Raw genomic sequence first — 26,457 nt, forward strand, 5'->3', positions numbered from 1 at the left:
GTGACAAGTCTAACACATTGATTAATGGGCTTCTAGCGATGGCATACAACTCCTCTGATAAAAACCTACCGACTCATCGAGTGAACCTTCCCAATATGCAAGTTCACTTTTAACATTTCATTCTTCTTTCTAATGTAAATATGACGAGTATCCTATCATGGACCATTCTAGCTTCTTGCATGTAGGATCACCCTAGAATCATAGAATCCTAGTTTGTGAAAATTCTCATTCCAAAAGCGATTTATTTGTCTTTTTTGTGCTCAAGTTTTCATTTTTATTTTGTAAAGGTCTTCCACAGTGTTTAAAACCTGTTCCAATATAATGTTCAACAAATTATAATGATAGGTTGATGATTTTTTCATGTCATGCTAAATGCAAGTGCAAATTTTGTTGTTTTATATCAATAAAAGAATCTTGTTCAGTTGCAACTCCATGAATGAGTTTCTTATCACTTCTCTGGAGTGGAGTGAATGAGTGCCTGGGCAATAGCTGGTATGGGCAATGTGTACATGTGTGTATATCTGCTCATATCTAAGTTGATAGAAGGCAAAGACTGGCTTCGAAACATTTCAAACTTTCTTCCGTAAGTTACTTTTGATTTTATTTATCTATTGATTCAAAACAATTCAAGTTGCGGGCACAACCAATATACAAAACCCCATTTTGAAGAGTGCCAGTAACAGGGTACTTGCATCATAGTACACAAAAATATGTATATTGAAGTTACCTAAAAATGCTTCCCCCAAGCCTCACTAATGACTCGAAACAAATAGATAGAAACTACAGATCTAAGTTTCTTGCTTTCAGATAAGTTCCAAGAACAAAGTTTCATACTTGCTACTCAATCCTAGATCATGGAGGGAGTTCCCATGCTCTGCATCAGTAAATGCTTTCCGTGGGTACTGTCTTACCTGCACAAGTTGCATTTTATGTTGACATACAACACCTTTAAAAAATTAAATTATATCCAAGCTTACAAATTGAGAAAATTGTGAATTTGAATCACAAGATAGTGGGCCTAGAAATTAGGACTGCAGTAATTCATAAACACTAAACCTACAGAGCTTGAATTAGGGTATTTGCAGTACATGTTCACTCGAAAATAATTGCAAACTTCACAAGATGTTGGGCCTAGAATCTACAACTGAAATCTTCCTGCGACACTTCGCCCATGCCAGCTGCTGGACCAGCAAGTTCCAAATCGAAATCCACGGCTACACATGAATTTGTTTGGCAGGCCAGGAAAATATTTCCCACCCGACAAAAATCCATTCCTACAAAGGAATTTGTTATGACCAGCAGGCAGCTGGTGGACGGGTATGTCCAACCAAAATCCATGGCTACAAATGGATTTATTTGACGATGGGCAAGATTGCGTCTCATGGCTATGAATGTATTTGTTTGGCACGCTGCTGTTGTACAGGCAAGATTGCCTTTCCTACCCAAACCCATGGCCACAAATGGATTTATTTGGCAAGCAGGTTAAAACACAATTGGCATTGCAAGTATATAGGACATGGATGCACACATGCATGCAAATAGCAAAAGCACATGGTTCAACCGTGCATGGCAGACTGATAAGCTACACAAGTAAAAATCAGAGGTAGCCTGCCATTAAGACAGAGGAGACTATGTAAAAAACAAGAGGACAGTAAGAAATCTGGGAAGAAACAAATAACTAACCAGTCGGTAAGAACCCGGCACAACTCCACCGCTAACATCTATGAAATCGAACAAGCACTACATTCGCGCACAGCATTACGTCAGCATGAGAAAACCACCATAGAGCATTGCTTTGACTCTGTCTTGAACAAGAACAAAAGCATACAAAACAAATGGCCAAAATATACCTGAAGGGCCTCTGATTTGCGAAACCGTCTGCCTTGCCGGCTTCCATCCGGCATGCGGACCATAAGGGTTACTGCACTGTCATCATCTATAGAAGGCTCTTCAGGAAGGGCAGCTCGCTTGGCAGTTATTTGTCTGTCTAACTCCTGCAAATACAGCCATGTTTAGTTAAAGGTTTTTTGTTCATAAAAGCATAGAAAACTATGTTTACACTCACTTCAGAGTAAGATTTAATGGTTTTCTAAAGGCATACTTTGAGAAGTTAATAAAGGTTTCATTAGGCCCCTTTTAGTGAGCCGATAGTCAACAAATAATGGCTAGTTAAGCTTAAGTGGTCAATAAAACAGATTAGGACCTCTTCTGCAAGGCGCTTGCGCAACTCCTCCTCTTGCCGGAGCTTCTGCTCTACGTGGGAAGCAGCTTTAGCTTCTGCCTCCAAAAAGCGGCGTGCTTCTTCCTCAAGTTGTGCCCTAACCTCTTTTTCTCTATCTGCTTCCAATGAAGCAAGATATTCATCGTCCTATTTGCATTCAAATTAGAACAAAGACAAAACTCAGAGAACAGGACTTGTACAAAAGCTTGTTTGTGAAAAATTAAAATTCAGCCTCACATGCAGCATGGTTACTCCAACTAAAGCACATGCCGACATAAGTGTGTGCACCCACACATGTGGGCATGCATGCATCCCCCCCCACACCCCCCTCCCCCCTTCCCACACACACACACACACAGCATTTTCCAAGGCACCAGTGCATTATTTGGAGCTGAGCACGGACTTGAGCATGCGCACCTCCACTTTTGAGCCTGCATGCATGCCCCCCCCCCCCCTTCCCAAAAAAAAAAAAAACAAATACACACACACACACACACCCTTTTTCCCAAGGCACTGGTGCATTATTTGGAGCTGGCCACCTCAAGCACGAGTTATCTTGGATTCATCAAATACTAGAGTTATCAAAAGATAATTATTGGCTGTTTAAGGCAGGCTTACCTAGATCTTTCAGAGCTCAATAGATCTTAGTCTTGTCAAGGTATGACTGTGCGTTACACTATAATGAAACTTTAAGGGAGCCTTTCCTTAAATTGTAAGAAATGCAGCCATTACCTGTTGTTCACGTAGTAGACGTTGAGCGATAACTGTGGGCGATGGGGGTTGCTGAATGGGCCTTGCATAAGTGCGGGGTCCACCGTCATCCAAAACATTCCCATTTGTGTCCTCCATAATCCCACCAACAACAGAAGGGTAGCGAAACCTCATAGCTGCATCTTCAGGTAGAGACCCAAACATGGCTGCTTCAAGCATGACAGCATCCTCTTGTTCTTCGGAAGACAGTCCTCCCCACTGCAAGGGGTCACAAAGCAGCCAATGAGGTGATAGCTCAAGTGGTAGAGATGTTTGTCTAGGACCAGAAGGTCTTGGGTTCAAAGCCCCACATGGTGCTTCCTCGGCGGCATCGCCTACAAGCGGGCGCCTGCAGGCGGTGAAAAGTGGTAACCACGGGAGGACCTTGGGCCTAAGGCCAGTTGTGAAAAAAAAAAGAAAAAAAGGGGTAACAAAGCAAAGTAAGCTCTTTAGCTGGGAGTAAAAGCGCACACACCCCACCCTGGCTTTTAATGGCATCTAAAGGGAGTTTCCAAGACATGGAGCTTCAGTGACAAGATGTAGTTTTACCTCATCATTGCGTGTGACATCACCATTCCTCTCCAAAGGTGCACTGGGATGTGCAGCCACGCTAGTTGTGTTGCTTGGTTCTTGATGCACCCCAGGCAATGCAGGCGGGTCTATTACTGGGGGTGGTGTTAAAGTGGGGTTCAGGCGCCGACCCGATCTCCTCCTGAGCAGAGGTTGTTCTTCAAATTCATCTATGTCTTCTACAGGGTCCCTTGAAATAATATTCTCATTATTAACTGGAGTATCCAATGTTGGTGGATAATCTGGTGGCAAAGAGCTGTTCATCGAGGTTCCGAAATCCCCGCTATAGTTACCCCTTGCAGAAGTAGACCCCTTCCTACAAAGCAGATGACCAATTTAATCGTAGATTATATTCCAATACAATCAGACAATATAATTATATTTTGGTGTTGGAGTTTGAACCCACACCCCCATTATGATAGCCGATTGGGCAAGGGCAGCCTGCCAACATCCTCGACTTCGTTCTTAAAATAAGAACCTTTAAGGTGATTGAACAATATTGAAATAAGCCCGAAACCACCTCTTCAAAATGTCGCGATTTTTGCCGTTTTCAGGACTTGGATAGTTGTTGTCATCCTCATGCACAAAGCCCTCTTCAGGAAACCATGGATAGTCCTTCCCTTCCCGCATTGCTTTCTCTTGCTCTGCAGTCTGCTACATACCATGCAAAAAGATACGTGTCACAAAACTCCCAGCTAACCAACCCTTACCACCCGCCACACATAACATTACAGCAAAGAGAGCTATTGGTGTAATGGAGTACAACCTTCAAGGACAGAGAGACCGCCCGTGCCAGATCATCATCCTCTGTATGCATTCCAGCTCCATCCATCCGAGCACCGCTTAGACTCTGTGACATACCAACCATATGCATATTGCATGTAAACGGTATTCAACAATTCAACTCAACTAACACCTGATTCAATACCTCTGGAAAAGGCAGCCTCGTGGCCTCCTTCTGGGAAGCTTCAATAGCTGCTCTTAACATTTCTTCTTCAATATCATCACCTTCATTATTTGCCATTGCTGGAACCTCGTTGATCAAAGGGGCATTCAGATTCACATTCCCGGACGGAAATTCTCCACCAAAATTGTTGCCACCAAATCGTGACCTCCTCTCACCTCCGGCCCTGAACACAGCAGATGCAGGCCCGGGAAACTCCTCCTCATCAGTTATATTATGAGCATGACCCTGTGATGGTAGCAGGTGTGCATCTTCTGTTTCCGGAATCTCTTCTATAAGAATACCTGCACGAGACCTCACTCTTGGTTCCTCCTCATCTTTCCACTCAATGGGAACATCCCTTACATCCCTTGGATGAGAAACAATGGGGGTGGTGCTCCTGAAAGGAAACCGAGGAGCCATGGTGTCTTCAACCCCAAAGCCTCGAGCACTTAGTAATGTACTCGCCCATGCAGGAGCAGAAGGTACTGGATAAGACGGGGGAGGAACGATGGGTTGTCTGGGTGGAGGCTCATCCTCTTCCATCCAGTCTAGCCTGTCTGCCTCTTGACTCTGCACTGGAGGACTGTAGTAAAAATCAAAGCAAAGAGAAATATGAAGTTTATTTAATACACCTCACTTGAGAACTCAAAAGCAACTTCATCGAGGTGACTAATCCTTGCCTCAATCACATTAAAACCCTGCTGGTTAAGAACCTAGTCCATGCTGTAATTCCCTTAAACTCCCGTCATAATTCAGTCATAATCCTTGCCTCAATCACATTAAAACCCTGCTGGTTAAGAACCTAGTCCATGCTGTAATTCCCTTAAACTCCCGTCATAATTCAGTCATAATTCCCACCTGAAATCATCACAACTAAACCCGCAATCCCTGCCTAACCTAGAATCTAAACCCCACCGATTGCATGCCTAGTTCCAACTTCAGTGAGCCTTTAAAACCTTCTAAATACACACATGATTCTTAAGAAAACTCTAGCCTAATCCTGAGGCTCAATAGAATGTTACTTCAACCCACTCGTGGCACCCACGGTTACGTTACTCTTTAATTAGGAATTTTATGAAAGGAGCACTATTATCTAGGGGACCAAGAAACAACACCAAGTGTTGCTTGAAACCACATGCATAAGGAGAGCATCAACATCCTATGTGAAGTCCCCAAGACACTTACACAGGGTTTTCTCCTTCACTGAAAAAGTCATTGATCGCGGCATTAAGATCTCCTCTGTGAGCCTGCAAACAAAAGCAGGTAACACATACTAGTTAGACAGTTTGACACTTCGAGACACAAAATACCCCCGACACCAGAAATCATCCTTGTCCTTTGCACTATACAAGAGGATGAAGTTGCACTCTCAACATGTCATAGAGTCTAGCACTAGGTCCCAATGGCCCAGAAGTTTCCCCTCTCCCTTCTCTTGCAAAGCAATGCTTTACTAGTATGAGAGTGAATGTAAAATGGCTGAAGGTTCAATCTTTACCTCATTGTGCTATCAATGGTTTACCAAACCTGTCCAGCTCACACTTGCCACGTGGACATTCAGAGTGCTGGTGCCAGGCATCAAGGTCAAGAGTCAGGCAACCACTTTGGTGCCCAGGCAGTGCGGACAGCCCACAAGACCTTTGAGCAGCTGGGCAACCCAAGCAGGTCAACATCACACAGGCTGTTAAAAGGCAGGCAGTCCACATGTGAAAGGTGCCCTATTTTGGGACCGGGCTGCATATGCACGTGTGAATGGGCATCCTTGATTTTAAGGTTAACAAATAAACAATTTGCAGCCTCAAACCATTGAGACTGCTGAGATCAGCCAGGATTAGATCCACAACCTCCCGTCTTGAAGACCAACCTGCTCTATGACTGCTTGACCAGCCAAAACAGGGGGAAACCTGCGTATAAAAGGCCCCTCAGCCAAATCATCCAAAAACCTCTACATTTACCTTCCAAATCAGCCAAAAACTGTCGGGAGCAGGTCAACCTGATAAAAGGCAGGCAATCTGCATGTGCATGTGTAAGAAATTACAAACAGCACGATCTTCACAGAGAACAAGACTCAGTAAAATAGATTGATGGATGATAAACTGCCTTAATATTGCAAACAAAAATTTCAGCTGATGGCTCTTGTGAATCCATGACGAATAGCTAGGAACCAGTGATGAAAGAACCCAAATAAAGATTTTACCCAAACCCAATCTTGTGCACTCCTAGAACCTAGACGCTCTACCCTAACCAAGCTGTCAACGCACACAGATGCCAGAAAAGAAAAATTTGCAGGTTCCTTCATAGTTGCCAGGAGCTTTTTGAAACGCGTTTCATAATGTTTCAAAGGCGTTTCTTTCAAATCCAAAATCGTTTCATACAAGAAGGGGAAGGGGGGGGGGGGGGGCGGTTAAGCCCCCAAAATTTATGTATAAGTTTATAATATGTAAAAAAATATGTTGCCTTGCTTGCAAAACATAATTAAACATGCATCATTTACACATTAAAACATGTTTACAAGTTAAAACTAAAGAATCTAGGTTACCCAATTACAGTGGGCACCCAACCAACCAATTGGCATAAATAAACATGCTACTATCAGCGCTTCTTCTGCATCAGGCTGATTAGCATCACCGTCTTTTGTACCTAGCAACCATCGGCCTCCTTCTCTGGATTAGCAGCACAGCCCCCAGTTCCCTGCAGCAGTCGTCAGTTTCCTTCTCTGTATCTGCAGCACAGTACACAGCAGCCGTCGGCTTCCTTCCCTGTACCTGCAGCACACTGCAGAGACAACAGCCCATTCTCTGCTCATTCACCATCTATTTGGGACAGCAACCCACTCTCTGCTCGTAACTCTGACGACATCTACCATTCGAGACAGCAGCCCATCTCTACTCACCTCATTTGACAGCTACCTTACCTCGTGACGGCAGCACATCATCTGCCCAGGACAGCAGCCCTCTTTGCTCTGTAGATCTCCATCTTACGGAGTGTCTTCGCCTCACATCGACCCGAGCCTTCGTCAGATTATTTGCTAGCATCTCAGCCTGGAATATCTGGAAGGCTAGATGCACCGAGGCCATTGAGGGTACTCCCGTTCTTGTTTCTCACTGTCTTTGCAGGATTTGGAGTGATATTATTCACACCATCATGGCTACCTGGGCCAGAATCTTCGAGGGCTGCGGAGAGGAAGCGCGGCCAGTTTATGAGAGAGTGGGACATTGGTATCTTTTTCACGTCCTCTCATTCGGGACCCTATTGGCAGCACAGGGCTCCTGATTGGTTGAGATCTCCACCTTACTTGGTGTGAAATCTCCATTTTGTAAAAATTTTTCATACTTAATGCAACATACTAACTCATGGGTGCAATCCAGGAGTCCCCAGATCCACGAGCTTCTCATGCAATAAAATCCAAGCATTGTCTAGGCAAACAAAACAATACACACAAATAAAAATAAGCCATGCACACAAATGTATGCATTTACACACATATTTTGGAAGAAACCCCATCTATTCATATGTGCTTGATATTTACAAGGGCTATGGTATTTTTGTCATGTGCATCCCGCACTTGGATGCCACGTAGACATATCTGTACAAGAAGGTGCAAGACCTGGGGTGGAAAACTGGTCCCATGTGAGCCCAGTCCGGGACGAGTCAGCCAGGGTTCCACTCCATTCATCCGAGGTCAGGTGTGCATTGTCCTACACACGTGTCCAAGGTCAAGTGTGCATTGTCCTGCACATGAAACAGTGCCAATCTGCGCTGTGAGTCTCCCTCTGGAATGATGTCAGTTGCTCTGTGTGTTTGGTCTGTGGCCAGATGCCAGACAGCTATGTAGGTTGCATGTAGAAGGGGTTATCCCTTAGGGCTACCCCAGAAAGGGGATTATACCCATGTTTGGGCAGGGGGTAGGCCTTAGGCCACCCAAAGGGGCCCATGGCCCTTGCCCACCAGCCCAAGGAAGGGTTGGGCAGGCTGTCAGCCAGCCCAAGAGGGCTTGGCTAGACAGCCGACTTGCCTTGGGCCAACCCAGACAGTTGGCTAGCCCATAGGGCAGCCTGGAGCCCAGAAGGCTGTCCAGCAGCCTGCGCAAGTGGCCAGTCAGTCTAGGTGTGAACACGCATGCTTTTCCAGCATTAAATGCTACTTTATGCAAGTCGTGGGGCTTTTTCAGTCAGCCGACCCAGATAAAAACCAGCCGACCAGCATTAGAGAGGGGTATGTAAACCCAAGGCATAAATCAGTCCCATCTATCTCATATTTCACCAACTGCTGAAGCCAATCAAGGGGCCAGGACAGCCAAGGAGAAGCTAACGCAAAGGGTGAAGGATTAAAGGTCCATGGCAGAGGATTCTCCTCAGCCAAAAAGGTTCAGGTTCAGTCTTTTATTTCAGTTTTGCATCATTCTATATTCAGTTTTGTGCGGTATTTTTGTCGCGAAAAGTGTGCTGATTTCTGAGCATTGAAGTTACCTATCTCCCCCGAAGCTTCCGCATGTTACAGTGGTATCAGAGCCTACTTCAAGTGTAGAGATTCAGCAAGAAACCAAATATTTTTTTCTCGCTCGTGTGGTTGGTTTTCAAACTCCGATGGACCACCCCTTTCAGAGTGACTCATGTCCCTCGAAGGACGGTTGGTTTTTAGCCTCCGGAAGTCTCCCACACACAGTGGATGGTCAGATTGCGCTCCGGAAAGGAGGTGCATTTTCCTGCTATGGCGAGCTTCGACGACGAGAGAGACCAAGAACCTTGGGACCAAAGTGCACCAGGAAGCCCAGCTAGGGCATCAGGGGTGTCTGACATGATCCTCAAGAGTACGACTATAAATCAAAATATCATCCAGGAAAGTGTTAAAGAGATGTTCCAACAAATGATGCGAGCAATCGCATACCAGAGTACCAAGTTGGAAGAGCAAAAGGCGCATATACTGGCTCTGGAAGAGCGCACCCGTTCTCCAGCTCCGTGTTTTCCATCTCCTCCTCCCTCTCCTTCCGTTTCCCAGATTTCAAATCCTCTACACAGGGACCCTCTCGAAGGGTCACGACCGCAACCGAGTTCGATGCTTGAGTTGCAGATGCATGCATTGGAGATCCGACAACGTGAAGACGAAGCCATGCAACGCGTGGAACATGAGCGATACCTTGTGGCTTTGGACGCAAGACTAACACCAGCAGCTTCCTCAAATCATTTTCGCGAGAAAATTAATTTCAGCAAGTATAATGGTAAACTCGACCCCACAACTCTTTATTCATGGTTGCATCAATTTAAAACTTACTTTACCGCAGTTAGAAAAAATGATACTAACAGGGTGATCTTAGCCAGTCGGTACTTGGAAGGTGAGGCCATTCCTTGGTGGACCCAATGGGCTCATGCCCACACCAGATTACTAGATTAGGTATGGTAGCTTATGTTTGGGACGAGTTTATCCACGACCTTAAGCAGTGGTTTCTACCGCCCCATTACCTGAGCAACTCGAAGACGAGTTTAGGGGAGCGTGTCAGAATGCGCAACCAGTCCTTCAGTTTACCAACAAAATTTCAAACTTATGTTTGCAATTAGACTTATCTAATACGGACAAGAAAAGGCAATTCCTGTATGGCCTTGACACGCAAATCCAATGGAAGGTGCGTATGTTTAGGCCAGCCACCTTCGAAGACGCACTGTCACGACCCTGTGTTTTTCTCTGGACAAGATGCAGATGTGCACGGGGACATGGTGGACAGTGTGAATGGCATCAGGTGGGAGTGAAGATGGAGGCCCATGTGTGGATAACCCCAAAAGTGTGAAGGGAGCCAAGTTATTAAAGTTCTCTCTCATAACTCATGGGGACAAAGGATTTTGGAGGGGACGAAGGTTTAAAAACCTTTGAAATTATAAAAGAATCCCTTTTTGGGGATAATCGTGGCCCTTATGCTAATTTGGGGGCCACGTGTGCTTTTTGGGAAAAAGGAGGGCTGCTCATCTGGTTATTCAGGCGCCTATCTCTCTGGAGGAAGCATGCGCTTTTTGGGAGAGGTGAACTGTATGCTGGCTGCGCACAGAAGAGCCTGTGCAGGACTGTATGGCTGCTGTGCAGGTACTGTCCACGTGGCAGGTCAGATTGCTACAGGTGCAGATTCAGGCGCATACAGGCTGCTCTGCGTGGGGACTTTTCTGAAAAAGAGGCGCATACAGGCAGGGGCTGCAGGGCTGCGTTTCTTGCAGGCGGCTGCAGGACAGCAAGCGCACAGAGCTCTCTCTCTCTCTCTCTCTTTTCCTTGCCACCAGGTGGGCTGGATTTCAGGCGCAGCATACAGGAGGCTGGACTGTGTGTTGCTTGGGCAGTTTTCAGGGCACCTTTTGATAGGAGAAAAAGCGCATGGTTGCAGGCGCTTTTCTATCTTTTTCTTGGTGCAAAAGCGGAGGACTGGATTGAACAAGGGCTGTTTTTCCATGAACATAGACATCATGTCGATGGCGTTCAACTGATGGAATTTTCAGCCTTTCTATGCTTTGATTCGGGACTGTTTTGGGAAAGTTTATGGGCTGTTTTTGTTTGGTCGCAAATTCAGCTATGTGCTTGGGTTTCTGGCTACAAGTACAGGTCTTGTGGTTATGTTTCTTGGCATGGGAGTGATGCAAGCTCGCATGGCTGCGTGCTCATGGAGCAGATTGTTTTCTTCCTGCTAGAAAGGAACAGTGGGACCTACAGTTATGGGCATCTCTATGTTGCCAGATGTTTCATGAGGGAACAGGTAACTAGATGTATGGGAAACAGGACAGAAGTTTCAAAGGGGAACACGCCTCGGGGTTTCATGTGGAAACAGGTCGTAGGTTTTCTCGAAGAGACATGTTTTTGGGTTTCTCCAGGAGATAGGTCACATGCAGGCAGAAGGTACAGGAGTAGACACATGTTTGGTACAGCCTTGCTACTGACAAGACAGGGGACAGGGAATCCATGACAGAGATGGATAGTACCCTTGGAAGGTAGAGAGGGTTTGTACAGGTGTGTCGACTGTATGGTATGTTGTGCTGTGATACTCTTTTGAGAGACAGTTTTGGAGTCTGTGTTGTGATGCAGAAGCACTGGATGTGTCAGGGTGTGATGCTGTTCATAGTGTGAGAGGCTATGGATGGTTGTGGCAGCCTTGATCATGGGAGAAAGCTTCTGTATGCAGACTCAAGTGAGAAGAGTCTTTCGATATGAACAATGGCTGGACTTGTTTGTGGATGCCGTGTGGACAAGAAGCCAGATGCAGGTTCTTTGCAGGCTTCAGGAGTTCTACTGGGACGGCCGAATTACCAGCCTTATATTGTAATCAAAGCTCTTATAATCAATTAAAGAAATACCGCAAGGGGCGCCACTGCGATTTGGGGCCAATCGGTGTCCGTGTACTATTTGCAGGAGCACTCTAGCTCCCCCTGTTTGTTTTCCTTTTCTAGGTCCTCAATAGTGTTGAAGTGTTTTATGTGCGAGTGTTTGTTCCACCGCCCTTTGGTTTCTGAAGGCCGGTTTACAAGGTTCCGTTTTGCCGGGACACATCGTCGACTTTCTCAAGGAGGCGAGTCCGTGGTTGCTTTGGTTGGGACAATCGCCAACTTTCCTAAGGGGGCGAGCTCGTGGTTGTCTCATGAGAGTCACATCAAAAGCTTCAACATGAGGAAAGTGAAAAGGAAGTGCAGGACACACTTCAGGATTTTGTGTCTTTGCCTATATGAGGTGAAGAGCAAGAGCTGAAGATGAAGCTCAGGAGAAAAGACACCAAGGACAAGAAGTAGTCGGCCAGGAACAAGAAGCAGTTGAAGTGTTATGGTGTAGGAGATGCGTTGAAGGCTATGGCTTTCGACAGTTTGTCACCGGTGGTATCTTCACGGAGGCTTCATGGGTTCGGAAGACAGTTTCTTTCTATGTTTAGCAGTGGTGATCTACTATGCTTCATCGAGGACTTGTGCTTACCACTTGGGTGGAGTGCAAGCAAGTTTTGGGTGCCTGAGGATGTATCAGATGAGACTCAGATGGAAGTGGAGGAACTTGACGAGGTTCTTATTCCTGAGCATATACTGGCACATAAGGAAAGAAAGGTACAGGGTAAGGTTTCCCGTCGCTATCCTGTGAAGTTCAAGAGCTGTTCACTGATGGATACGAAGTGGATGGAGGAGGTTCACTGATGGATGCGAAGTGGATGGAGGAGGGTGACTTAGCAGATTCACCTCAGGATTTGCAGCTTTATCTTGATGCCTTTGAGTTGGAGTCGACTCTTGTTACGGCTCATTCAGGTTCAGCAGAGCATGGGTCTGGAGCATTGCCTGATGCTCAAGAGGGGGGTAGCACCTCCGCTCCCTGGTTGTTACAGACAGGCTCAGTTGTTATCTAGGAGTCGCTTGGTGACATCTTTGTATTCACCCGAAGGTACTGAGGCTGACAGTACATCTGCTTATGGGACTTCTATGATATTGTGTACTAGTCACAGGAGATGGTGGTTGAGTATGGTTCACAGTCGCGCGCACCTTGAACTCTAACTGCAACTATGGATAACTCTATGGAGGGCATAAGTCTTGCGAGCAGTCCTAGAGTTGGTTTGGTTCATGGAAATATGGATCGAACTCTATTTGTGCATGTATGCATACACTTTTTGACGTAGAGGTATTTTTGTATTCTGGTGCCATTGGATCCTGGTACCATTGAGAATACATTGGGAAATACTCTGCATTGTGTCATGTGCTGCATGTATGTTGGTATGATACATCAAGTGCTTTATTATGTTCATGGATGCACCACTGGGTGTGACTGCTGCGGGATGGCCATGAGACATATGTGGGAAAGTGCTTGGTAGATGTAGTGATTGGATGCATTGAGTGCTTTCATATGCTCATGTTTTACCTTCAGTTGTGGGTCCTGCGGGATGCCCATGGGCGTAAGGCTTGCGAGCAGCCCTTAGACTGTTACTTTGGAGTAGGTAGAGCATTTTGATGAGCATATTGTTTGCGAATGCATGTGTGTGTCATATGTAGAATGATGCATGGTTTTGTTTTTGGCTAACACAGTTAACGTGTTTCCCTTTGGTTTTAGACTTTTGCTGTAGGTTCTGAAGGAACAAGCAAGAGGACAGTGTGGCTTATTGTGCAGGATGATTGTTCTATCATCCAGATGCATTGGAAGGCCATCGTTTTTGCCATATGGGGTATCTTTGCTCATGAGATGCTTCACTGTGCCATTGAGTGCAATCGAGGACGCTTGCCATTTTTCAAGAGGGGGGTATGTCACGACCCTGTGTTTTTCTCTGGACAAGATGCAGATGTGCACGGGGACATGGTGGACAGTGTGAATGGCATCAGGTGGGAGTGAAGATGGAGGCCCATGTGTGGATAACCCCAAAAGTGTGAAGGGAGCCAAGTTATTAAAGTTCTCTCTCATAACTCATGGGGACAAAGGATTTTGGAGGGGACGAAGGTTTAAAAACCTTTGAAATTATAAAAGAATCCCTTTTTGGGGATAATCGTGGCCCTTATGCTAATTTGGGGGCCACGTGTGCTTTTTGGGAAAAAGGAGGGCTGCTCATCTGGTTATTCAGGCGCCTATCTCTCTGGAGGAAGCATGCGCTTTTTGGGAGAGGTGAACTGTATGCTGGCTGCGCACAGAAGAGCCTGTGCAGGACTGTATGGCTGCTGTGCAGGTACTGTCCACGTGGCAGGTCAGATTGCTACAGGTGCAGATTCAGGCGCATACAGGCTGCTGTGCGTGGGGACTTTTCTGAAAAAGAGGCGCATACAGGCAGGGGCTGCAGGGCTGCGTTTCTTGCAGGCGGCTGCAGGACAGCAAGCGCACAGAGCTCTCTCTCTCTCTCTCTCTTTTCCTTGCCACCAGGTGGGCTGGATTTCAGGCGCAGCATACAGGAGGCTGGACTGTGTGTTGCTTGGGCAGTTTTCAGGGCACCTTTTGATAGGAGAAAAAGCGCATGGTTGCAGGCGCTTTTCTATCTTTTTCTTGGTGCAAAAGCGGAGGACTGGATTGAACAAGGGCTGTTTTTCCATGAACATAGACATCATGTCGATGGCGTTCAACTGATGGAATTTTCAGCCTTTCTATGCTTTGATTCGGGACTGTTTTGGGAAAGTTTATGGGCTGTTTTTGTTTGGTCGCAAATTCAGCTATGTGCTTGGGTTTCTGGCTACAAGTACAGGTCTTGTGGTTATGTTTCTTGGCATGGGAGTGATGCAAGCTCGCATGGCTGCGTGCTCATGGAGCAGATTGTTTTCTTCCTGCTAGAAAGGAACAGTGGGACCTACAGTTATGGGCATCTCTATGTTGCCAGATGTTTCATGAGGGAACAGGTAACTAGATGTATGGGAAACAGGACAGAAGTTTCAAAGGGGAACACGCCTCGGGGTTTCATGTGGAAACAGGTCGTAGGTTTTCTCGAAGAGACATGTTTTTGGGTTTCTCCAGGAGATAGGTCACATGCAGGCAGAAGGTACAGGAGTAGACACATGTTTGGTACAGCCTTGCTACTGACAAGACAGGGGACAGGGAATCCATGACAGAGATGGATAGTACCCTTGGAAGGTAGAGAGGGTTTGTACAGGTGTGTCGACTGTATGGTATGTTGTGCTGTGATACTCTTTTGAGAGACAGTTTTGGAGTCTGTGTTGTGATGCAGAAGCACTGGATGTGTCAGGGTGTGATGCTGTTCATAGTGTGAGAGGCTATGGATGGTTGTGGCAGCCTTGATCATGGGAGAAAGCTTCTGTATGCAGACTCAAGTGAGAAGAGTCTTTCGATATGAACAATGGCTGGACTTGTTTGTGGATGCCGTGTGGACAAGAAGCCAGATGCAGGTTCTTTGCAGGCTTCAGGAGTTCTACTGGGACGGCCGAATTACCAGCCTTATATTGTAATCAAAGCTCTTATAATCAATTAAAGAAATACCGCAAGGGGCGCCACTGCGATTTGGGGCCAATCGGTGTCCGTGTACTATTTGCAGGAGCACTCTAGCTCCCCCTGTTTGTTTTCCTTTTCTAGGTCCTCAATAGTGTTGAAGTGTTTTATGTGCGAGTGTTTGTTCCACCGCCCTTTGGTTTCTGAAGGCCGGTTTACACGCACTCTCACTTGCACATAGTGCTGAAATGAAGCACAATGGTGGAAAGCCCAAGACTTCCCAGTCGGCTACTCCCAAGGCTACCACCTCGGGGGGAAAAGGCCAGAACCAGACGGGGTCTTCCCCAGGACAGAACACGGGAGCCTCTGGCTCCAAGAACTCAACCAATGCGCCGAAGCTTACTCCAGACCAGAAAGCAAAGGCAGGTAAGACCGGTGGCAAGTTGAGTGCTGAGGAGATTGCTCAGTACAAGGAGGAGGGTAGGTGTTTCTTTTGTCATACAAAAGGACACACTTCTCGGGAATGTCCTAAGAAGACTACCGCTCCAAAGACCACGGCTTCAATGGTGAGCTCATCTCCCACACAAACCCCAGTGGTTGTTCCTAGTTCTTCAAATCCCAATGCTTCGGTTGGAACAACCATTAGCCAGGAGCTCGAAGATAAGCAGAAGGACGCCCATGACCAGGAGTATGAGCGCAACGAATTGCTCAAGACCTTTGGCTACATAGGTGGCCATAGAGTCATTGTCTTGTTTGACAGCGGTAGCGCGAAGGACGTGGTCACGGAACAGGCCGCTCGGCGTGCCCGTTTCGTCTTGACTTCGATGGACAAGCAAGTTGAGGGTTTTAGCACAAGCATGAAGCTCTTGGTGCTAAGTTAGTTATTCAGGGCATAGTAATTATGCGTGATTTTATGGTTGCCCCTCTTGTAGGAGCAGACATAATTTTGGGCATTCAATGGTTTCACAAGTTCCTTCCTGATATGTCAAGTGGGACAAGCACACTTTCCAGATTAGCCAGAATGTGTCCAACGCCCCAGTGACCATTAACTGTGAGCCAGGAATCCTAAACATTCCGCTCATCAGCCACTTGCAGGCTAAGCGAGCAATCAGGAAAGGCGCACATTGTGCGATGATTTACATCCAGACTGCCCAGACGGTAGCCGGTGCTTCCGAGAAGTATTTAGCTCTCCATGAAAAGTTCCAGAAGATTTTTCTTCAGGACAATCTCCCTCCCTAGCTCTCCCCGTCCAAACCGGAGGACCACAAGATCAACCTCCTCCCAGGCTCGGAACCCCCAAGCAAGTTTCCATATTGCCTTTCCAAGGCAATGGAATCAGAGTTGGACCGCCAACTCCAAGAATTGTTGCAATCTGGCTTCATCAGCCCCAACGTGTCGCCATTTGCAGCACCAATCCTGTTTATCAAGAAGAAAGATGGGTCTTCTCGTTTGTGTGTCGATTATCGTGCACTCAATAAGCTAACTATCAAAAGTAGATTTTTGATGCCCTGTGTGATCGCTCCCTACAAGAGGCCTACAGATCGAAAGACAATATATACATATTTAGAACACTTAATTTAACTGTTATTAAACAATGGAAACAACATCAACAACACAAATACTGGAAATACTGAAAATACAAATGACACCAGCACTGGGGCCGGAAAGGGCCGCCCCCCCCCCTCAATACTTTTTGTATTTCTTGGAGTATTTATATTTGTACAAGTGTCACGGGCCTGACAGGCCAGATTTCTCCACAAGGGAGTGAAAACAACCAAAAAGAAGTAGTTCAAGTCGATGAAGAGGTGTTGGGCAGAGTAGCCCCAAATCACATGCTCATTCCCACCTTCACTGGGTGGACACCAGCCTTTCACTAGTCTTCCAGGACCGTGCACCAACAGGCACGCCCGTACTGATGCAAGCCAAGGAGTACACCGCGGAGGGAACGTGGCCTGGTTCTCCCCAATGAGCTTTGCTCCCAAATTCCCTGGTGAGTCTAACCTTCACTGGCTCTCAGAAGCTTTGAGAGCGGGGTTAACAACACCACACAGGGAAATATACTAGCCACACCAGGAAGTATTTCCTGATCATGGCCAGCATACATGCCATGCTCCCGCACTACACAACTTGAGGCATTTTCTGAATTTAAATTAGCAAATTTCAGATTTATTCAAATGAGAAAAAGAATAAGAGAGCACCTGGTACGGTGAGTACAATCCAGATACAACCGGTACTATTTGTAGCAGGTACAATCAAGCACTTTAGGTACTTCACAAGTGTGCAAGTACAACCAGCCAAGTACTATGCAGGTACCTGTACTTGCAGCAGGTACACAAGGGCAGCCAGCAGGTACAGTAGGTACACTAGGGGCTGGTACAGGCGGGTACAGCAGGTACTACAGGTTCAGCAGCCAACAAGCGTGGACAGTAAGTACACAAGGGCTGGTACAGCTGTGGACAGCAGGTATACCAGAGCTGGTACAGGCGTGGACAGTAGGTACAGGCGTATACAGCAGATACAGGCGTGGACAGCAGGTTTACTCTAAACATGTGTGTGAACACATTAGCTTATAAACATTAAGGTTTACTCTAGTTTATGGATTTCACCTTTTAAAAAGGGGAAAATGAATACTGTTCACACACCACACCACCAAGTCAGCAAACAGCATTCCATGGTACACTGGGGGGGCGTCCCCGTCCAGTGTACTAGCACGGCATAACAAGCAGACACACGCAAACAAGTCATGCAAAAACAAATTTATGCACGCAGGCATAAATGCATGTGCACAAATAGTGGACGAAATCTCCCATAAGGCTCGCTTGGTCGCCAGAGGGTAGCCGGTATGCCCAACGTGAGGGCATGGACTATGAGGAGACCTTTGCTCCCACTTCATGTATGACTACCATACGTACTGTTATTGCATTGGCTGCACACAAACAATGGCATATACATCAATTGGATGTCAAAACTCCCTTTTTGAATCGCGATTTGCAAGAGGAAGTTTATGTATCTCAGCCTCCTAGCTTTGTTCAAAAAGGTGCAGAAAGTAAAGTATGCCGTTTACATAAAGCACTGTATGGTCTTAGACGCTCCTCGTGCTTGGTACCACAAAATTCATGCATACTTGATTGCCAAAGGGTTTCAGAATAGTTCAACTGAGAGTACGCTTTATGTACGCCACATTGGGAACAATGTTCTCATCCTTATTCTTTATGTGGATATCATGCTCGTCTCACTGGCCCTGAAGAGGGTGATATTTCAGCTTTTAAAGCTGATTTGCAGCATGCATTTGATGTCACAGACATGGGGCATTTACATTACTATTTGGGCATATAGTTTATACCTTTTGAGGGGGGTATCATGTTATCTTAGTGCAGATATGTTGAGCAGCTCCTTGAGCGTTTTCACATGACAGATTATAAACCTGTTTCTACTCCTATGGGACCAGAATTAAAACTATCACTTGAGCATGCTGGTGAGCCTTTTGATGTTGCCACCTATCAGCAGCAGGCTGTGGGATGTCTTATCTATTTATGCTCTATTCGTTTGGATATACAGTATGCTGTTTCTCAGTTGAGCAGATTCATGCATTTGTCCGAGCACTATGCATTGGCAAGCGTGTAAGCGTGTCTTTCGCTATCTTAAAGACACTGCAAACTTTGCCTTGTTTTATGGCAGTTCTTCTACACTATGCTTGCTTGCAATTACAGACAGTGATTGGGCAGGTTGCTATGACACACGAGTGTCAACGAGTGGTAACTGTTTTCTTCTTGGTGACTCATGCATCTCATGGCTCAGTAAGAAGCAGCCTACAATGGCCACTTCTAGCTGTGAAGTTGAATACAGGGCAGCCTTTACAGCTATTGTGGAATGTGTTTGGCTACAATGCCTTTTAGCCGATCTTGGTGTTGGACAACAGTCCCTACTACCATTTACACTGACAATCAGAGTGCTTTGGCAATTGCACAAAACCCAGTATTTCAGCCCGCACAAAGCATATTAAGGTTCACTATCATAATGTCAAGGAAAGGCTCCATGCAGGAGAGATTGACTTGGCTTATGTGTCTACACATGCCAATATAGCAGATGGGTTTACAAAGCCTCTTTCGAGGGAAAAGTTTGAAGCTTTCCACAAAGCTTTGAGCTTACAGCCTCTACCAGGGTAGTCTGCTACACCCTGTCTCCGTTCACACCATTCACTTGAGGGGGGTTTGTGTTGGGCACTTTGCCCTAGGCTATATCTTGTGCTCATAGTACTTTTGTATAATAATCATAAGAGTACTTTCCAGCAACTAGCTCTCTCTCATTATGTAGCGCCCAAGGGGCAATCTCAATATATGATTCTAGATGAGGACATATGGGAGTTCTCCAGGGAGGGAGATGTTATCATACTCGGGGACTTTAATGCTCGAACGGCTCAGTACCAGACCTCCTTCTTTGACACTTCAGAGGAGATGTTGAGAGAGATAGATGTGGAGGAGATGTGTTTGACCCGGAGATCACAGGATGAGGTGGAGTGTACTGAGTATGGGAGATACCTCTTGGAGATGGGGACTGCACATGGGCTGGCCATTTTTAATGGCCTAGAGAGGTATCCACTTGCTAGTGGCTTTACTTGCTTTCCACACAGACATGGGGCCAGCACAGTGGATTATGTTTTAGCCTCGCCAGCCTTCATCCCAAGTATCCGGGATTTTGCGATTGGCCCCAGGCCCATCAAAGTTACGGTGGATCATGCACTTCTTTCCTTTACAGTGGATTTCCACTACAGTACCCGCCAGGTTGGGTAGTCCTCCTATCACCCGAGATATACCTTTTGTATAGAGACTGATGGAGTATACACTGCAGAGATCTACAGCTTGTTGAGTGCAGAGGATCCACAGAGGCCATTAGCAGAGCTCACACAGATCCTGACAGAGGCTTTACATATAGCTGCAGCGACGGCCTTCCCACACACGCAACCCACAGTACAACCACGTCTTGGGAGCATGCCCCAGAATAGTTGGCATGATGATGATTGTAGGGAGCTCAGAGCCCGGCTACAGAGAGAGGTGGCCACAGGTGTTACTACATATAGATAGTCACGCATCATCTTCCAACGCCTCATTCGGCAGAAGAAGAGAACATTCTTAGCTCGGCTGGAGAGAGACATGTATCAGCTGTTTTTGAGTCGGGATTCTGGGGAGGCCTGGAGATTGCTTAGAGAGCACCCCCCGCCTCCGGCCATTACCTCTCCAGATACATGGGGCAAGTATGCAACCTCCCTCTACACAGTACCAGGGCAGCCACCACTACCGAACCCTCCAGAGCCCTGTCCACCCACTTCTACCTTCTTCACAGCAGAGATGGTGAGGAAGGCCATCGACAAATTGCATACAGGGAGGGCACAGGATCATGAGGGCATTGTAGCCAAGCATTTCATACATGCTAGAGATATGATTGCAGACTTGCTAGCTCTCATGTTTAATAGAGCCATGTGTGAGGGGTTTCCTCGGACTTGGAGTACTTCCACGATTGTGCCGGTACTCAAGTCTGGAGATCCGAGCCTGCCGACTAACTACCGCACCATTATGATTGGTCAGTCGTTGGCCAAGCTATATGCCTCTATTCTTGAGCAAGAGTTGAGCAGATGGCCAGAGAGACAAGGGGTCCGAGCTCAGGGACAGGCCGGTATCAGGAGGAGATTCTCTACTTTAGATCATATCTTTACCCTCAGGGCTATCATTGAGGAGGGCATAGTACATGGGAGGAGGATCTACTGTGGCTTTGTGGACTTCCGCAAGGCCTTTGACACAGTGCCCAAAGCTAGACTGATGCGCAGGCTGCAGACTTCGGGGTTCCATGTGAGCTCATTTGGGGTATTATGGCACTTTATGAGACAGTAGTTGGGCAGGTGCGGACTTCAGAGGGTCTCTCCCAGCCAGTACACTCCACTATAGGGGTGAAACAGGGCTGCCCGCTCTCTCCGACTCTATTTGGACTATACATGATGAGATCTCTGATTATATTGGGACACGAGGGGACAGAGGAGCCCAGTTGGCTGGCACTTGGATACCTCTGCTCTTATATGCTGATGATATTGTGCTTATAGCAGACTCACCAGAGGGTATGCACAGGCACTTGGATACTTTACATGCTTATGCACAGGACAGTGGGCTCTCAATTAACCTTGGTAAGACCAAGGTTATGGTGTTTAATACTACAGCTCAGTGGGTCTGGAGATCAGCACCTATTTTCACATATGGGCAAGAGACAGTGGAGTATGTTGACTCATACACATATCTTGGAGTGGTGTTCACTAGGCCCACATTTTCCATGAGGGGGGCAGCAGATAAGCTCTGGCTTTTTGACACGCTGGTCACATCGGCAATGCTATATGGAGTACTGATCTTGGGGCCTAGCCTAGATCGTCACAGTCGATCAGTGATTTCTTGGGGTGAAACTCATCATACAACCGAGCGAAGCGCAAGAGTTGGCGGCAACTTGTTCAGTAATGTGATGACTTCATCTTCCTAAGGCTTGGCAGAGCCAATGGTGGCATATTCCACGTTAAGGCGCCGATACTCAGGAGCGTTGACATTCATGTCATCCCCCTCTTTGATAGAGAAAATTTGGATTTGATACTTGAGATCAATGTGACGTGTGCGATCACGTGCTGCATATCTCTCTACAAGGTGTGTCCATCTATCAGAGACATAGAGGAATAGCTAGAGTTGTGAATGAAACTCTGGCAGAAGGCCTTGCATAAGCTCCACTATGGTAGTGGCATTCCTAGCTTCCCAATAGCATATGACTTCAAGAGGTGCTACACTGCTAGTGAGAAGTGGGGTTTTGGTTCAAATCCCTCACCAGGTTCCATGAAACTTGGGAAGTGAATACCTGTACCATAAGGTTAGCCCAAGTGGTGTAATTAGACCCATTGAAACGAGTATGTTCTGTGAAAGCATTTCTAGACATAGAGACATAAAAGGAAGGAGGTAGTGGGCTCCAAGATGACTGGTACCTAGCACTCAAAGGTACATACAAACCTGACGCGGTCTCCGACGGAGTTGATGATAATGGATCTCCATGGTGATACGCGTCCTCCCTGAGAGAGAGAGAACCAAATTGAAGTCCAGGCTGTCGGCTGGACTGTGCAGCAAGGCTCTCCACATGAGGCTGGATACTGGGGTGACGGGTCCAATATTGACACACTAGCAGTGGGCATGTATCCCCCTCTGGAAGCGAAGTCTGACAAGCTCGGAGAGGAAGGACGAGATGCCAAAGGTGTAGAAAGTGAGTAGGTGTAGATAGGCCGGTCGTCTCCCAATGTAAGACCTCGAACGGGACTCTCCAATGAGTAAGAAGTACCATCCTCCCTATGGTCCAGATCTAAATCAACATCTGGTGACAAAGGCTAGTCCTCCGGAATCATGGTAGATGATCCATGTTGTGTGCTCTTGAGGTCTTCAATCCCTTTGCTCACAATTGCTCTAATACGATGTGAGGGAAAAAGGACGAAAGGACCAGATGTGTGAGATACCAGAGCAAATCAACACAACATGAAATGGATGAATGTATGTATAATGGTGAATGAAATCCAATACAAGAGGCCCTCTTATGTGAGGTGACTTGAGTAGTAGATCGTCGAAGAAGCAAAGACACGATCCAAGCTGAAGCACGGTGGGTGACAAAGGCTCGCGTCGATGTGAGGCGAAGGCTCTCCGAAGGTGAGGTGATGCAAACAAACGAAAATCTGCAGATGAGTGGACTGCATGAGAAACGCAGAGAGGGCTGCTGTCCCGATGTCGTGAGGTGATGATGATGAACAGAGAGGGCTGCTGTCCCAAGTCGATGGTGATGATGAGCAGAGAGGGCTGCTGTCCCAAGACAATGGTGAATGAGCAGAGAATGGGCTGCTGTCCCGAGGTGTGCTGCAGGTACAGGTACATACTACGGAGAAAGGAGCCGATGGCTGCTGTGCAGAACAACGATGATGCTGATTCAGGCTGCTGCAGAGGAAGCACCGGCAGCAGAAATCGATTGATGTTGATTTTTACATTGTTGCCTTGCTGAATTATGAAGTGATTGTATATATATGCTGTTGGGCTGCCGGTCGCCCCAGGGAAGGCTGTCAGCTAGCAGCAAGACAAAAAATACCAAAATAAAACCCCTTTTTGGGCTGGGTAAAATACCATGTTTGGGCATATTTTCACACATCAACTTCTGTCCTCAAGGAAGAGTGGCATCCAGATATCGTGGACCAGTCCAATTTCTATAATCACTTCACCAATCACCTTTTCCAGATCCCGAATAGATATAAGGCAGGCAGAGCGCATGTGGCCCTTGGGCCCAGGCAGCCCATTTTTGGTTGGCCAGGGCTGGGCACCCACTAGTATAAATGAGCATCCTTAACTTTAAGGTTATTAAATAAAAAATTTGCAGCCCACAACCCATTGAAGCTGCTGACCAGCTACGAATAGCTCCACAACCTGCCCGTCTTGCAGCCCAACCTGCTCTACGACTGCTCGACCAGGCAAACCCGTGGCAAAGCTGCTTACAAAGCAACCCTCGGCCAAATCATCCGATAACCTCCATGTTTACCTTCAGCAATTGAGCTCCAAAAACTCAAGGATTTGCTGACCTACAATCATCACTATCATGTCTTCGCTAGCCACCATTCTTCCTGCTTGGTACACCAAGTACATGCCTCCTGCTCAGCCCCGAAAGCCCATCTTCCTCTCAGGAGAGTAACAGATCAAGGATCTTTTCAGCCTTGGGGGCTCTTAAGTGGGTATTGAGACCCAATCTGGTGTCTAGCGTCCTCTCTCCTTTTTTTGGATATATTCACACACACCCATGCACCCTTGAGCAGGTCAAAGTTCCGGATCAAAGTGTCCTTTCACATAATTAATGATATCTAAAATACTAGTGTGCCAATACCCTTAGTGATGTTTGAAAAAGAACCTCTATGACAAGCCATCAAACACCAGGTATCAAAATGTGCCTATTTCTCACATAAACACTACTGTCCACACATAGAACCACTATTTTCAATTTAATCTGCACCGTTTTTTTACCATTTTTGTTTCCTTGCCATTTTTTGGCCCACTACTTTTAACTTAACCAACCGATTTCCTTGCCATTCTCATTCTCTTCACTTGCCCACACCATTGTTGATCAATTAGCTCGCTGTATCCAACTTAACCGACAGCCTTTCATGCCATTTGCATTCCCTTAAACCGCCCACCAGCCTCCATCAATAAACACACTAACCGGCAGTTTCCTCACGCACCATCATCCACACACAATCATCCAGATGTCATTATCCACATGCACAGACCCAAATCATGCCATCATTGACATGTATAGACTTCTGATGAGTATCTTTCACCTCATCCTATGTTTGATACATTAACCGAGCATGAAACAAAGGTCTCAGCCTAGATGATGTTACCTGCACAAATCAATACATACAAGTGCATATGCAAGAATTAGAAATGTATTAGAAATTGTGGGCAAAGTTCTGTCTAACCTGAAGCTTGTTCCGGGCCACTGCTTCTGAGGCGCCTGTAACGCTCATGAACATCTCCACTTGCTCATCCATGGTGCTGCCAAAAGGCTATCCCTGGCAGATTTAAAGAAAGAGCTGCTCAATATCCACCAAAAAAAACATCTGTTCTCAACGCAAAAACAAGCTTTCCAAGAAGCAAAAAAAAAAAAAAACAAAAGATGGAGGCTGGGTCTCCGATCGTCTGAATAAAAGTTTTAAATCAATTCGCAACAGAAAACATCTCTGTCAGGCAAAGCTTTCCATAAAACTCCTTTTTTGAAGCAAAAAGAAAAAAGAAAAACAAGGAGGGTTACCAAAAAGCACGTGTTGGCCTCCGATCGTCGTTGCCAGAAGAGCTTGGGCAGAGCTCAAAAAAGCAAATTGATGGAACACAAATTTCTGAAGATTTTTGGAGCTTGTAATGTTGTGCCCATGCCCAAGACATCACCCGACACCTGTCGGTTGCTCGCTGAAGCTTTGGGACCGACCGGCCAAACCGGTAACCCACGGTAACTTTCTTCGTTCACAAAGCAATACTTTCCCTCCTTATGAAGCTTCTAGTCTAGAAAGTTTATGCTATTGTCTACCATTTAATGGCCAAGTTCACAAGCTTTTGGTTGGGAGATTTTGATCCAAGTGTATGTCTATGCTGTTTCACTTTGAGCTAGCAAGTGCGTCACTGACATTTTCATTCAAAAACATATAAACCCACCCTATGGTGGCACCTAAAAGAAGATGGACAGAGGAAAGGAGAGTCAGATAAGTTTCGTGTGTGTGTGTGTGTGTGTTGTTACCATATTATAGTAGTGATGTGTGTGAACACACTTAGGACCGCCGGGGCACTTTTTCCCTCACTAGGAGGTTTTTTCCCCCGTGCATTGTATATACGCCCATTATCTTCTAGGGCTTGTTATCTTTCATTTTTGGCACTCATAATACACTACTGTGTTGTGCTCAAGCTTCCTCATCTTCTTGAAGTTGTGTGTGCATTCCTGCAACCCTAATTCCAACAATTGGTATCAGAGCAGGCTTCCTCCTCCCGGGCAGCATCACCGGCACCTGCCGCTTCATCTCCTCCGATTGCGACGAGGTTTCACGAGCGTCTGCAGGTTAGTATATGCCGTTCGTTTCAGAATTTTGATCTGAAGTCATTTCGCCCTCCGTTTTTGCATTCCAAGTACTGCGCAGGCAAAATCGTCCTACTGTGCAGATTTTCTGTCAAGATTAAAATCTGCAGGACAGGTGCCCATTCGTCTGTTTTGGGCTGTGCTATATAGCACAGGTCGATTTTATACAGGTTTACCTCTTACAGACAGCATTTACATCTAGTAGTATAGTCATTGGCCATGGCTGACAACAATGATGTATTCCGCATGTTGGCTGCTGAGGATAAGTTGGATGGCACCAACTATCCATTGTGGGCATATATGATGCGACATGTATTGGTAGCAAAGGGGTTATGGAACATTGTGCAGGGTATTGATGCACGTCCTATTGTGGCTGGGAATGCTGCAAACACATCAGAAACAGGTACTGTTGATGATGGTGCAGGCACAAGTGCTGTAGCAGCTGTTCGAGAACCACCACTTT

The 26,457-nt window shown here is 46.4% G+C and overlaps 1 protein-coding gene across 5 annotated transcripts; it reads right to left on the bottom strand.

The window, feature by feature from the left end:
* Nucleotides 1-575: 575 nt before the first annotated feature.
* LOC147613887 (plant UBX domain-containing protein 8-like) lies at nt 576-25,417 on the bottom strand. 5 transcript variants are annotated; one of them, XM_086781875.1, is made up of 12 exons: nt 25,182-25,417; nt 24,850-24,942; nt 5,673-5,734; nt 4,470-5,070; nt 4,308-4,391; nt 4,062-4,192; nt 3,521-3,857; nt 2,954-3,190; nt 2,204-2,368; nt 1,851-1,994; nt 1,684-1,740; nt 576-911 (listed from the first exon to the last, which is right to left on the bottom strand). In XM_086781875.1, exons 2-12 carry the CDS (start codon nt 24,919-24,921, stop codon nt 804-806), a joined length of 1,998 nt encoding a protein of 665 aa, XP_086638001.1. In that variant the 5' UTR covers nt 24,922-24,942; nt 25,182-25,417; the 3' UTR covers nt 576-803. The 5 variants fall into 5 exon arrangements, with proteins under 5 accessions (XP_086638001.1, XP_086638000.1, XP_086637998.1 ...); XM_086781874.1 differs by having other exon boundaries at nt 4,062-4,195; XM_086781872.1 differs by lacking the exon at nt 576-911 and adding an exon at nt 926-1,438.
* Nucleotides 25,418-26,457: the final 1,040 nt, after the last annotated feature.

This window comes from Cibotium barometz, chromosome 43, assembly GCF_041138505.1.
Source record: "Cibotium barometz isolate CiBa-2024 chromosome 43, ASM4113850v1, whole genome shotgun sequence".
Taxonomy (NCBI): domain Eukaryota; kingdom Viridiplantae; phylum Streptophyta; class Polypodiopsida; order Cyatheales; family Cibotiaceae; genus Cibotium; species Cibotium barometz.

Coding starts and splice junctions, on each gene's coding strand:
- LOC147613887 (XM_086781871.1), bottom strand. CDS start 24,921: ATGGATGAGCAAGTGGAGATGTTCATGAGCGTTACAGGCGCCTCAGAA. Junction 5,071..5,672: donor AGTGAAGGAGAAAACCCTGT/GTAAGTGTCTTG, acceptor TTTTTACTACAG/TCCTCCAGTGCAGAGTCAAG. Junction 3,858..4,061: donor AATCGCGACATTTTGAAGAG/GTGGTTTCGGGC, acceptor TCTGCTTTGTAG/GAAGGGGTCTACTTCTGCAA.